This window comes from Primulina eburnea, unplaced genomic scaffold (assembly GCF_022965805.1).
Source record: "Primulina eburnea isolate SZY01 unplaced genomic scaffold, ASM2296580v1 ctg128_ERROPOS2300000, whole genome shotgun sequence".
Taxonomy (NCBI): Eukaryota; Viridiplantae; Streptophyta; class Magnoliopsida; order Lamiales; family Gesneriaceae; genus Primulina; species Primulina eburnea.
The window spans coordinates 38,993-53,959 of NW_027330812.1; the positions used below are offsets into that span (position 1 = coordinate 38,993).

A 14,967-nucleotide genomic window follows, 5' to 3' on the forward strand; every position below is an offset into this window, starting at 1 on the left:
ACAGTTAACATATAACAGTGAAAAATACTTGTACTTAAAATATCATTTTCGTGAAGATGCATAAACATAAATATTTTCGTAAACATTTTCATGATGCATAAAAACATTTTCATAAAAACATTAACATATTCAAATTAATATTCATATGCATATCCATATTCGTATCCGTATTCGTATTCGTATTCATGTTCGTGCTTGTTGAATTCAGATCGTGATTGTGACTCGTATTCTTAAACGTATTGGGCGATGGATCCATCTATAGAAACCACAGTACTGGGCGGCGGGGACACCAGCAACACTCTCACCGGTCAACTGGGCCTTGGCCTACATATTAACATATTCGTATTCGTATCACGTATTCGTATTCGTATATGTATCCAAGGAAACACGATCGTCGGGCTTCCACTGGGACCATAACCCTCACGATATTTCCAACATGTAGTAGTCACAATCCCTTCACATCCTTCAACATGTTATCATCACTTAATAAAAATCATGTATATATATATCGTCTTATTTTTGAAACCAAGCATACAACATGTTTTTTAAATGTCAAAGATTAAACCATAAAAATCCATGAACATTTAAAATAAACGTTCTAACATATAAAAATCATAAAAAAACATAAATGTTTTGAAATAAACATTTTAACATTTTAAAAATCCGTAAACATTTAAAATAAACGTGTTAACATCTTAAAAATTCATAGACATCCATAATCATGAAAAATAATCATATTAGCATATAAAATAGCATTTAGGACACTGCCATGACGTTTACTAATTTCTAGGTGTAAAAAGACCGTTTTACCCCTTGATGTAAAATTTCCCGTTTTTGACATTTTCTTAATTTTATTGACTCTAATATGTCCCAAATAATTATTTAAGCCTACATGAATTTTCTCATATTTTTATTTAGCCTAATCGAGGACTTTTAAATTAATCTTTAAATGTGACGTATTAATGCGTTTTAATCCCGAATTAAACCAAACCTTAATATAAAATTCCCGAATTGAAAACTTAGACTTAAAATAATTATTTAAGCTTAATTAATTAGCGTTTCGTGCGGCGATTAAATCTCGAATAAATCCAAAACTCGTTATTTTGAGGGTAAACTCCTCAAAAATCCCCAAAAGCAAACAAAAATGTTTTTTCAGTCCCCATGTCAGAAAAAATCGTTTGAAACTCCCCGACCCATTTTAATATATGTTTCAGGTCCCTAAATGGCATGAAGTTACATTTTTGCCCTTGATATTTTTTGAAAACCCTTAAACAGGCTTTGTATTTATTTTTTTCCCCTTCTCTCTTGTATCTTCCCGACATCTCCACTGTGAATCGAAGGAAAACATTGGCAAAAGAAAGCGAGCAACAGAGAGACAAAATGGGTAAAACACTTGAGTACAAGAATCCGAAGAAGAGTATAGAAGCAAAGGAGAGAAGGACGAGTAAATCACCACGAAAGAAGATAGTGAAGAAAGTTGTGAAAGAGAGAAAGCAGAGAACGCGGAAATCAGGTCTGTATATTTCATTTATTTTGTTTCGTAATTTTGGTTCTTTTTATGACAGTGAGCGCTCGAATTGTTTTCCCATTGATTAGGCACATTTATCCTCAATTTCTAGGGTTCTCTTTTGATATTGTTCTGAACTTGGTTATTTAATTATATTGCATAATTTCTGAAGATTGCAGATGAAGTTTATAAATCATGTTAAAAAGTGACGGCTTTATGAACCAATTATCCCCAATGACGACGTTATTTTGTGGAAACAGTGATATGATTGATAGTTCATCGACTCTCTGTATTTGTGTATATATTTACCCTAGATTCTTTGTAAAAAAAAAAATTCAGGTTCTGATATATAAATATATATAAATATATATATATATATATATATATATATATATATATATATCAGAGATAGATTCCTTATCTTGTTCTCATTTTTTAATGTAGAGTTTGTTGTTGAGAAGAACCTTGTTGAATCTGGTGATCAGCAGAAGGATGAAAATGAATTATGTTCAAAGCTACTTTCACGTTGTTCCCCCCATTTCTTTAAATTCGTGATGAAAAAATTGAAGCCTGTCTTAGGTGAGCAACAAATTGGGCGGATAAAATATACGCCTTTTGCGAAGTGGATCGATATTCCTGCCCTTGGGATAAGTAGTTCAAGAATTGATTATATTCTCAATAGATTTCAGTTTGATTCGTGCTCGTTAGTTGTTGGTGAAGATATCTCAATACCTTTTACTTCAGCGGATTTCTCTCTTATTCTCGGGCTGTGTTATGTTGGACAACATGTTGATTTGGACCTGAAAGTGGATTCCAAATTTTTGTCTCGTCATTTTGAAGGAAAAGTGACGAATGCCAGACGTGCAGATATTTTTAAAAAACTTAGTTCACTTGCTGCCAGTGATGATAGCAGTGAAGTCGATGATTTTGTTCGTTTTTTTATCTTGTTTGTTTTCAACTGCATAATATTTCCAACTTGTAATTATTCAATCCCTGCTTTTATTTTCCCTTATCTCGATGACCTTTCGACTTTTTCGAGTATGCTTGGGGAGATGCTGCCTTCCGATTTTTGTGCCGAGGTTTACGTGACGTCGGAAGTAAAACCTATTTAGACGGAAGCACTGTTGGTTTAATGGTTAGTATTGTGTTTTATTTTTATGAAACACAATTTTGTTCTTAATAATTTTGCGATTTTCTTATTTGTTTTAGGCGTGGGTATATGAGAGGGTTCCAGTCTTAGGAGTGTGCACCGGTTTACATGTTTCCCCTCGGTTGTTTCGATGGGTGGAAAGCAAGATTCCATTGAAGTTTGTTGGAGCTGAATCAATATTGAATTCCATAGATTCAACCCAAGTTGGTCTTATTTCATCCGAGTATATTTCAAGTAATCTCGCTTTGTAAATATAATGGATGGATGAACTGACAGGAAATTTTATTTTTTTGTACTGTTGAACAGGTTCTACCAATTGTACCATTTTCTGAGGAGAGGGAGTTGTTGGACATAAAACATGCAACTGAGCTGGAAAATGGTAGATCTCAAGTGAGAAAATTTGTAAAAATTTTAAAAAAACAAAAGGATGAACTGAAAATGTTGAAAATGAAATGTGTTGAACTAGAGCGAGAAAGTATTTTACATGTAGCCACAAGATCATTGTTTTCTAAGAAGAACGATGAGATTATTGATTTAAAGTTGGAGGATGTTGAGCAGAGTGATAAATCATTGGATGAGATTATTGAGGAACACTGGGAGGAGGCTAGGCAGCTTCATAAAGAACAGGCTGCTGATTCTGCAAAATATGTAGCTCATAATTGTGATGATGCTATTGACGTAATGGTGAAGAATGTTGTTGCTGATTTGCATAAAGAAAACCATGAACCGAGGGTAGCTGATTCTATGAATTTTTCATGTAATAAAGAGCATAACGAAGTGAAAAGAACTGATTCTGGAAATCCTTCAGCTGATAATATTGCAATTGTACCTAATGCAAATTTGATGATGCATAATGTTGATGTTGATTTGGAGATAGAAAACAACAAAGTATTAGGCCCTGAATTTGCAACCGCTTCATTTGATGAAAATAATTATGTGTTTGGTCGAAATAGCGGGAGTGGAACAATTGACGATGATGATAATGATGCTGGCAGTGGAATTGGTACTTCAGAAGTGCCGAAGATCACCCTTTTTCAATCTTCAATTGTAGATACCGTGAGGACTAGGGATGATCGTGTGAAAAAGAGAAAACCCACGAGTTTTGTGACTCCAACCAGCTCTATACCAAAACGGAAGAGGCGTTCCAAAAAACAGGTTTTCCGATCAATGTTGCACAATTAATTCCCCGAATAGTTACTTTTATCTCAATAATATGTCAATTTTCTTATTTATACCACGGCTAATCTTTTTTGCATCTTATATTAAAAATATATTGCAACATAGGAAAATTATTTCCAAGATGTTGACGAGGGAAATAGTCCTCTTAAGACTTGCATGTTGAAATTCAAAGGTAGAAGCGATTTTTGTGGGAGTGAAGAAATTTCTGTAGAACAGAGGAAGTTGTTGACAGAATTCCTGAATAGTGAAGAATTGGAGTATGTATATCTTTGATATTTTATTTTTGTTCATAATAATTTTTTGTCAATGTTTGTAATGAATTTTGTATTCTATTCCTGTAGTGTTACAATTTGGATGGATGAGCATATTTGTTTGACTGGACCAGTGTTTTGTGACTTCTTGTTTCGTGAGCTCGTCAGTGGCATTATGATAGATGTGTACATGAGAATAATGCAAAAGAAAATATGGATTACGGATTTGAGACTTACTGTATGGACACGTTGGTACAGGTGCGATTGAAATTGAATTCTTGTTCAACTTATTGAATTATAGAGAATGAGTATATATATATTTTTTATTTGTAGAAGGAAGTGCTGGAAGCTTTGGTACGATACGGTAAAAGGAGACGTATAAGCAAGACAGAGTATGGAAATTTCATTGGTAGGCTGACATCCACGACGCGAGAGAAGTTGAATGACCTAAACGAAGATCTTTTTAGAAGATTCAAGTATATCATTTTTCCAATTAATGACAGATTTCATTGGTATTTGCTAGTTTTCAAAGCATCTGAAGGGAAATTCCTACTTTTCAATTCACTTCACGATCCATTTTCAGTTGGGACTGCTAAAGTAATGGTAAGTCTGACAATATTATATTCCAACAATAGTAATGATTCCAGTGTCGATCAATTTTATTTATTGCAGGCACGTTTTTTGAGTGTTTGTGTGTCACATATATCCGGATTCACCATAGGCAATGATGAGGTTTTGAGACAACGATGTCGTCAACAAGGTACATCTCTGGATTGTGGCGTTTATACATGCATGTGGATAGAGTGTCTCTGTTGAGCTACTGAAGAAATTTGGGCATATGAACAAGATGTAAAGATGGACACTTATCGAGCCCGTATTGCCGCCACTATAATTTCTGATGGTAATGGACTATTGAAAAATACATTTGTTTAGTATAGAAGATGTTTAAACTTGGGCTCCCTTTTGTGTTAATTTGAGATTTTGTGTTGTTGCCTCTTTTGTACTGTTGACAAACATATGATGGTGAAAAATTAGTAATCTAAAGACCATGTCCTCCTTTTCTAAAATATTGGCGCAAAGAAACAGAAATACAGTACACTTTGTTTATTAAGGAGCACCTCATTAACCAATTTGTGGTACCATTGTCCTAAAAATGAGCACCACGTCGACGACCATGCGTCCATGTACTAGTTGTGCGCCCATGAATTCCTTTTCTAAAATATTGGCGCAAAGAATCAGAAATACAGTACACTTTGTTTCTTAAGGAGCACCTCATTAACCAATTCGTGGTACCATTGTCCTAAAACTGAGCACCACGTCGACGATCATGCGTCCATGTACTAGTTGTGCGCCCATGAATTCCTTTTCTAGAATATTGGCGCAAAGAATCATAAATACAGTACACTTTGTTTATTAAAGAGCACCTCATTAACCAATTCGTGGTACCATTTTCCTAAAATTGAGCACCACGTCGACGACCATGCGTCCATGTACTAGTTGTGCGCCCATGAATTCCTTTTCTAAAATATTGGCGCAAAGAATCAGAAATACAGTACACTTTGTTTATTAAGGAGCACCTCATTAACCAATTCGTGGTACCATTGTCCCAAAACTGAGCACCATGTCGGCGAACATGCGTCCATGTACTAGTTGTGCGCCCATGAATTCATTTTCTAAAATATTGGCGCAAAGAATCAGAAATACAGTACACTTTGTTTATTAAGGAGCACCTCATTAACCAATTCGTGGTACCATTGTCCTAAAATTGAGCACCACGTCGACGACCATGCGTCCATGTACTAGTTGTGCGCCCATGAATTCTTTTTCTAAAATATTGGCGCAAAGAATCAGAAATACAGTACACTTTGTTTATTAAGGAGCACCTCATTGACCAATTTGTGGTATCATTGTCCTAAAATTGAGCAGCACGTCGACGACCATGCATCCGTGTACTAGTTGTGCGCCCATGAATGAATGTTAGATAACATGAATCAACATTTATGTAAATTGAATACATTTGTTTAATATGAATCAATATTGTGTAACATGAATCCCTAATATGAAACATGATTCCATATGTTTATAACTAATCAATGTTAGGTAACATGAATCAATGTTAAGCAACATTCATCATTGTTAGTCAATATGTTTATTGTTAGTGAATGTTAGATAATATGAATAAACATTTATATAGCATGATTCGATATGTTAGTATGACTAGATGCTAATTATATAATGGTTTTTATAAATCTTTGATAGTCGGTAGAAATTAAAATCAAATAAATATTTTTTTATTAGATCATTTTATATAATATGATAATTATAGAAACGGCTCGAGATAATTATATAAATAAATCATGCAAGCATTGTCGGCTAAGTGTACACCATATCTATCCATATTTATCTTTGACTTATCCTTATATTATATATCACATGTTTATCATATCATGTTTACCAAACTATGCCTAGGTGTACACCATATCTATCTATATTTGTAAAACAAAGGTACATAATATCCGAATTACGGGATAATAATTCCTTTATGAAGCACTACAGTGACTATTATCTAGTAGTAAAGTTTAAAAATGGAGCACCATTCACAATGACCAAATTACACATTCATACTAGAGAAAAAAACAAAAACATCACCTTCATTCTACTATTTTGCCCGTCACAAAAGTTGTACACAACTTTGACTCTGAAAAGTTTTGAACATAGACCACAACATCAATTTTCGGTTCGATTCCCTTCTCAACTATCTTCACTTCACTTCTCTTCCTTCTGTAACAAGACACGACTTCCATTGTTGCTGAATGGAGTTCAAGGATGCACCCGAATGCCAATGTGGCTATGGAAAAATGACTTTACGAGAAGCTGGGCCACGAGCTACCCGTCCGGGAAAGTATTACTACATTTGCCCTCGAGAGCTATGACACCGTAATCGGTTTTACTGGTGTGATGAATACCACGGCCAAGTACTTGAAGAAAATACATCAAAATCCAACATCAGTACACCTATGAAAACAACGTTCAGCTACTCGAAATCTGCCTCTTCATCGACACATGGTTTTCCACCACATGATGATAACGTTCTCTCTGATAAGAACGACAACATGGCCAACAATATGGAAGGAATTTGTTGTTGTTTCGGTTGCACATGTTTTTTAATTGCAAGTTTTCTCATGGTAGCTCTTGTGTTTGTTTTAATATCCAAGTGAAATGGTCATCACGGACAATGTGTTATTATGCTTTGCATGCTTCAATAATGTTTGTATTAATGTCTAGGTGAATTGCGAAATATTTGTACCAGAATTTTGGCAATTGTATGCCATATCGATACATATATGATACTAGATTCAGCCTATTTTGTGCTACATTTTTTCCCCCATCTCATTACAAACCAGAAAAATGGACAACAAACAATCACCACATGTACCAGTAGGTGTCCCGAACACAATAACACACACATATTATAGGAGCATCCAAATTCCAACTTCATGAAATATTTGTACCGGAATTTTGGCAATTGTGTGCCATATCGATATTATATGATACTAGATTCAGCCTATTTTGTGCTACATTTTTTCCCCATGTCATATAATCGGTGACAATGAATACAAACTAGAAAATGGACAACAAACAATAAACCACATGTACCAGAGTAGGTGTCCAGAACACAATAATATACACATATTATACGAGCATCCAAATTCCAACTTCATGAAATATTTGTACCAGAATTTTGGCAACTGTGTGCCATATCGATATATATATATGATACTAGATTCAGCCTATTTTGTGCTACATTTTTTTTCCCATGTGATATAATCAGCCACAATGAATACAAACCAGAAAATGAACAACAGACAATCAACCACATGTACCAGTAGGTCCGGAACAACATACACCAGTGGAAGAAAAATCATTCAGAAATATTATTGGATCATACAACAGTGGCGGTCCAGAACAACATACACCAGTGGAAGAAAATACATTCAGAAATATTATTGGATCATACAACAGTGGCACAACATCATTATGAAACTGAACAACAAATTGTATACATTACAAAGACAATACATGAAATGTGACAACAGAAATCAGATTCAACAAATCATATAACACCTGACAACTCAACACAAACAGTATGCAAAAACACAATAATCAACTCAAGGCTACACTGCCAATGCTGCCTCTGGAACGGGTGTGTCTCCTCTTGTGCACATCCAAAATTGAATCCATTGTTGTCCTTTTCCTGTACAAATGAGCAAATTTGTATCAACTTCAAGAAAATAACAAATGAAAATGATATTGGAAATGGTCAACGAAAAGTGAACAAATTTCTACGAGCACCATTCGAACAAAACCAAAAAGACAAAATAAGCTAGTTTATAGCTACTTTGCAGCTTCTTCGGTTGTGTCCTCGTACATGACAACGACTACACTTTGACCGACGTGATTGAATTTGGGATGGTATTCTTTGAGTCTTTCTACGCCCTGGCTGACTACGCACATCAGGAGCATTGATTACATATCCTTCATCGCCATTAAACTCATACATTTCAAATGTCGGTATGGGATTAATAATGCCCTTGTATGTTTGACGATACATATCACTTTTGAAAAATTTATCACAGAAGGCGTATACCAACATTGACTTCGATTCTATGGCAGCACAAGCATGTTTGCAAGGGAGCATATGGATCTGCCAAGCTCTACATGAACAAGTCCATTCATTCAAATCAACGGCACATGTTTTATCACAATCAACTACTTCAAACTTCCAACAACATGAACGGTGCACTCTCAAGGTGCGAGATTCAATGTATGTGCTCAGAACAGCCTTCTCCTTTGCTGGGCTTAATTCTTTCACCATGCCTAATGTTTCTTCGTGTCGTCGGTGCATCATATTCATTATTTGCACACGTATATGGTCAACCATAGAAACAACAGGGAGATAACGAGCTGGTTTAACCCAATTATTCCAACATTCAGCGATGTTATTATTTATAACACCCCAACGATTTCCACGAAACAAAGCATTAGCCCAACTTTCAGGCTCAGACTTTTGAATAAATGCTATTGCAAGTGGCATTGACTCGAAGATATTATTTATGTGCTGTGAAACTCATGTTGTGATGGGGCATAGGCAGCTTTTTTGAATACCGACGACCAATGTTTTTTGTTATGTAGAGGATAACTTCGCAACACCTGTAATGACAAAAAGACAAGTAATAAATTTTTTTCTTATAACTGTACATAAATTATAACTATTTAATCATATAATACACACAGAAAACATTAATTAAGTACTAACCGTCTTCACAAAATTATCGACCAAGTGCCTCAAACAATACGCATGATGACTATCCGGAAACAAAAGTTGGATAGCCTTGATAATCCCAGGATGTCTGTCTGAGAAAAAAGTGAATTTGTCGAATCCAATGGTATGATGCGTAAGTATGATACATCTCAAATGATAACAAAACCATTCCCAATTAGAATCATTCTCCGCATCTACTACAGAATATGCTAAAGTGAAAAGATCGTCATTGGCATCCTTTGTCACAGCAAGTAGCATACTTCCTTTGTATTTAATTTTTATGTGAGTGCCATCCAAAAATATCAACGGTCTACAACCAGTAGCAAAACCAACTGCACAAGCATTAAAACAAATGAATAATCGTTTAAACTTATTGTTCACCGGATCTATCTCACATTCAGCAACACTACCAGGATTTGTTTCTCTAACGGCTTGGCAATACCATCTCAATCTATCGTAGCAGCCCTTTTCTGAACCGTGAATATCATGCATCGCTATTTCCTTGCCCTTACACACCTTTCGATAACCTATCTCTACTCCATAGTCCCTATGTAAATCCCTCATCATTAAACAAGGACGATAAGAAGGCTCTCCCCTCAATTTATCCTTCAATACATTAGCAACCCAAGCTGCATCAGCTCTAGGATGCCCTCTACTACGTAAATTATACTCCCCACACGAGTGTTGTAAATTGCATTTTCTAATCCCAAATAGATTGTCTGCTTTATGTCGAGAAGCATAAATCCTCCATTTACAACTTTTTACACTACAAATAGCGATAATCTTTTCTCGATCATTTTTTTTATATAAATATGAACGTCTGGTAGCAATTGAATACTTTTTAATATAGGTCCTACATTCTGCAGCATCCTTGAATATTTGCCCCTCGCCTCGGATGCAATGAAACCAAGCGTCAATGGAATTTTGTGCGGGGGCATCTTCGAACTTGTTATCACTACTGGAATGTCTGTCATCTTCCTCAACCCTTACCAATATCATAACCATATATTCAGTAATAAATATGTAAAAACTAAGTTTTCTAATGGAAAACAATAGTACTACAATAGATACTGAAAATTTGGGCATCAATTTAATTACTCAAATGGAAATAATGACACAAAAAAGACTACTGCTTCAATTAGTCGAACACATACACAATACAAAACCACAGTATTCTTATCTTCCAGGATTATCACTAAAAAAAGCGTGCAATATGAACAAATAATACTTACCAATATAACACAACATACTCTATGGAACAAAATAACGATACTACCTCTCCACAGATTTTCCACCTCCAATCTGCTCTTTTCTCTCTGCCAACAGTTCAATCAGTGTAAGCTTCATACACATATGAAGATGGATCATATTAAGCACATCATCATCATCGTTCAACGTCACGTACATCTTATGTTGGGGAGCTAGGTATCGCAGAGTAATAGATTCAGCATTAATCTCCTCGTTTTTTTCCCAAGACTAGCAAAAATATCAAACAAACTACACCCACTGAAAATCGAAATCACAAAGAGTTGGTTATTGAACTTGCAGGTACCAAGAAACTCAAGATTTGATGATGACCCAACTCCAGCAAATTCCATTACACAGCAAGGTAAAAGGACAAAAGGGACGAGAGATTGCAGAAAAATAAGAGATATTGGGTGCAAAGTTTACTCTTGTTTAGTCGTTGAAAGGATTTTGCCACAATTTTTTCCAACCATTTTCATCGGCAATGGGAAGATCAGAGTGTTTAAGGGTTGATGATAATGAGAGTCGACCAATTTGGGTTTCTTGGGAAAGATTTACATTTTTTAAACTTGCCCATATAAGGGTATTTACGGTTTTCAAAAAAATTTGAGGGCACCATGGTAAATTGTTACCAATTAGGGACCTAAACTCCACAAGGAAAGATGTCAGGGACTTAAAACATACCTGACATGGGGATTGGAAGCAAATGTATGTTTACTTTTAGGCATTTATGAGCAATTTGCCGTTATTTTGATCCCAAATTTTAAACATAATATTTTTATTATTTATTCTAGCCTTCCAAGTCGTGATCCACCCCCGTGGACCCTTGGATTTAGTTTTAGCTTTATTATTTTTGTTTTTTGACACCTTGTCGAACACACCGAGTCATCTCCTAATTTACTCGAGCCATGCCCGAGCCACCTCGAGCCAAACCCTAGCCAACCCCTCTAGGAATCCTCCTGAACCATTAGAACCCATTGGACCTGACCCTAAGCTCCAAAACCGAAGCCATAAGCCCAAAAACCCACCGTTGAGCAAACGAGACATACATGCTTCTAACCACTTCATGCTTAAACCGACTCGAACTGGACCCGAACCAGGCCCTAGACGTTACCCTTAGACACAAATTAAGACCATGGTTAAGTCCCTTTTTACTCAGAACCATCAACTAAGCCCCAAAAATTAGAAACGTGACAGCCCCTCATGTGAGGCCAATTTCTGTGCAGCTTTCGAGTTTCTAGTTCCAGCGCTCTACCCGACCATCCATCCCATGAACCACCACCACAAGACTCACCCTATGACCCTAAGGTACTACCATAACCACTGCCCCAGGCCCTGGAACGACCCAAGCCCCTAAAACCGAAACCACAAAATAGCTGCAGAAACACAGCCGAGAAGACCCACTTGGCAAGGGCTCTTGTTTTCTTGCTTAGCCACCTAACCAACGGAGCAGACCTTGAACCAGACCCTCAAGCACCCACCCTAAATAGTCGACCTATCCCAGCCCATAGCCCCCTGGCCGAGCCTTTCCTCCCTGCACAAGCAACAACACCCTGCACATGATTTCCCTTGGGCTCTCGGGTGTTGTCCTACCTTGCTAGGACTCCTCCCAAGCCCCTGCTTTTCGAGTCCTAGCATGGCTATGACTCTTCCCTTGACTCAACCACGTCCCTATCTAGCCCTGGTACCAAGACGAACCAAAGCCCAGCCACAAAACCCAACAGTCGAACCCCTAAGCTCACAACCCATACCAGAATTCAGTCCAGCTTGTTTAATTCACGTGTGCAGCATTATGTTGATGTTCTAGGGCACTAAACTCATATAAAACAATGCTTGATCATAATTTATATCATGGCAGCCCCTTAACACATACAAAACATGATTTTTGAAATAAAAAACACAAGTTTAAAACACATATGCATGAAGTTACGAAAATTCAACGTGTGCGCCATGTTTTTCCTCAAAAATTATGCAAAAACAATTACTATGGTGTGATGACGAGTAAAAGGAGAATATGACGTGCCTTTGCGTAATTTACGCACGAAAATCCGTTGACGACGAAGAACGGAGGGACACCTTGGCTTGAACTTTTGCTTGAACCTTCGAAATTTCTTCTTCAAATTAGTGATGGTGTGTGCCGTGTGCTATGGTGAGATTGGGAGAGAATTTCAGATTTTTCAAAGTAGTGGGTGGCGTGAATTGTGATGCTAGGGGTAGGTTAATTGACATATTATATCCTAATTAGTTTACTAACTAGGCTTTAGGCCTATTAAGCCATTAAATTAGGCCCATTAGTCTAATTAGGACATAAATAAAATTTAACCAAAGTTTTTGTTTAAATAAATTTTTGAATTTATTAGCCGGGTTGCCAAAACGTTTATATTTTTGTTGAAAATCCAACACTGATAAAAATTTACGTCCCGGCGTATTAAATTCACCTCACAACCCCTCATTTTAATAAATACTAAAAAGCATCAATCATATTTTAAAAACAATTATTTATTAAAAACATTTTCTATTTTTCATCCCTCGGTCTCCGTTCCTCGATCGCAACTCGAATAACCTTTAAATTACATTTTAATGCAACCATGTAGAAAAGTATATTTTAAACATGCAATTAATCCATGCAATTAAAACATTTAATTAAAATACAAGATAATTTAATAATTGCATGCATGTGGTTCGCGTGGACCTTCAAATTTTCGGGACGTTACATAAACGCCTAATGAGTAGTTAGTTAAAGAATTAATCGAAAATTGTCAAATTAAGATAAATAAAATTATGGAAAATTAGATTTAAGCTTAAATAATTATATGGATAAGCCCATGTCATTAAAAGTAATAAAAAGATAAAATCGAGAAATTATACGTCTAGGGGCAAAACGGTCATTCTACAGTTGGGAAATACGTAAAAGCTTGGCATCCTGAAGGATAATAATTCATGTTAATTGATATTTTATGATTTAAATGATGATTTTAACAAAAATATAATATTTTATTATTTATGATAAAGTTGTGCAATTATTACTATTAAAATGTTATTTTTCGAAAGTTGTGATATTTTACGCTTTTAAAAGAAAATGAAAAATATTTTGAGGGATGTGAATTGATTGTGACAAAAGATATAATATATGATTTTGTGGGGATATCGTGAGGGCCAAGGCCCCAGAGGGACACAGTTTACGGGACAAGACCCAGAGAGACCCCGACGATTGTATTTCCACGGTAGAGCCTAGTGCCTACCCGCATGGACCACGTGGAGCTGAAGACTGATCAGGATCAAAGGATAAAAGCTAATCACTTTCAAAGATCAAACTTCACCCAAAATGATAAAGGATTAAAAGCTTTACAATTTTTACGATTTTATGATATATGATTTATGCTTAAAAGTTTTTAAATGATTTATTTGTGCTTAAAAATAATTTAAATTGTTTATTTATGTTTAAAAGCAATTTTAAATAAAAGTATGATTTGTTTAAATGCTTGTGATTGTATATGTATTATTTGTTATTTTTGTTTAGAACGTGTTGAGCCGTTAGACTCACTAGGTTTGTATGATTCAAGATTTGTTGATATTATGAGAGGCGCTGACGATTGAGTGGATCGAGTGCTGCAGTACACTGCCGAGAGACCTTTATTTTCCGCATTAGCTTGATAGATAAAGTATTTGAAAAATTTATGTTAATGACTTTATTAGGGATTTTTATGCTTTGTTTTATTGTTAGTTGATCTTTTAAATGTCGACGTAGGACTTTTGGTTAGTGGATGATTTAGAGATTTGTTTTTTTGCAATTGAAGTTTAAAATGCTATGTTATTTCTATCACTAGTTGGAGTGTTTAGAAGTAGAGGTCGAATAATGCAATCTTTTTTATATGAATCAGTTCTTTGATTGAATTGATCTTGAAATCTTGTTTTTCGATATAAATCAGTCAACTAGTGATAGTTCGAAAATAGTCTGAAATATAGATTAAATACCTAAGTTGAGGTCCTGTAAAAACTGAATTAATGATAGAATAGAAGATACGATTTTTATAGATGTTCGAAAACTTCAAATGCTCCTACGTCACCCCTTCTATCTCAAGGATATATTTTTCATTAAAGATTTTGATGTATTACAATAGATTGTAATAATCCACTTCAGTTGAACTTATACACTGCCAAACTGAAATTTTTAGTTTTTCAACACCTTATAATAGTTAACTGAGTAACTCTAAATAGTAGCCTGAATGATATGAATAAATACAATGAAATAAGAGATATATTGTGCGATTTATAAACTGAAAAATGCCTGGGAATATATCGCAACTGATTG

The 14,967-nt window shown here is 35.4% G+C and overlaps 3 protein-coding genes across 3 annotated transcripts; 1 reads left to right on the plus strand and 2 right to left on the minus strand.

Moving 5' to 3' along the window:
- Positions 1 to 1,134: 1,134 nt before the first annotated feature.
- Positions 1,135 to 4,536, plus strand: LOC140820633 (uncharacterized). Its single transcript, XM_073180935.1, has 6 exons — positions 1,135 to 1,513; positions 1,952 to 2,642; positions 2,717 to 2,860; positions 2,964 to 4,093; positions 4,178 to 4,345; positions 4,421 to 4,536. The coding sequence occupies exons 2-4, from the start codon at positions 2,640 to 2,642 to the stop codon at positions 3,837 to 3,839; spliced, it is 1,023 nt and encodes a 340-aa protein (XP_073037036.1). The 5' UTR covers positions 1,135 to 1,513; positions 1,952 to 2,639; the 3' UTR covers positions 3,840 to 4,093; positions 4,178 to 4,345; positions 4,421 to 4,536.
- Positions 4,537 to 8,201: 3,665 nt separating this feature from the next.
- On the minus strand, positions 8,202 to 9,182 carry LOC140820602 (uncharacterized). The gene is made up of 2 exons (XM_073180908.1): positions 8,601 to 9,182; positions 8,202 to 8,342 (listed from the first exon to the last, which is right to left on the minus strand). Exons 1-2 carry the CDS (start codon positions 9,180 to 9,182, stop codon positions 8,202 to 8,204), a joined length of 723 nt encoding a protein of 240 aa, XP_073037009.1.
- A 17-nt stretch (positions 9,183 to 9,199) lies between these two features.
- LOC140820603 (uncharacterized) lies at positions 9,200 to 10,817 on the minus strand. Its single transcript, XM_073180909.1, has 3 exons — positions 10,687 to 10,817; positions 9,405 to 10,395; positions 9,200 to 9,298 (listed from the first exon to the last, which is right to left on the minus strand). The coding sequence occupies exons 1-3, from the start codon at positions 10,815 to 10,817 to the stop codon at positions 9,200 to 9,202; spliced, it is 1,221 nt and encodes a 406-aa protein (XP_073037010.1).
- Positions 10,818 to 14,967: the final 4,150 nt, after the last annotated feature.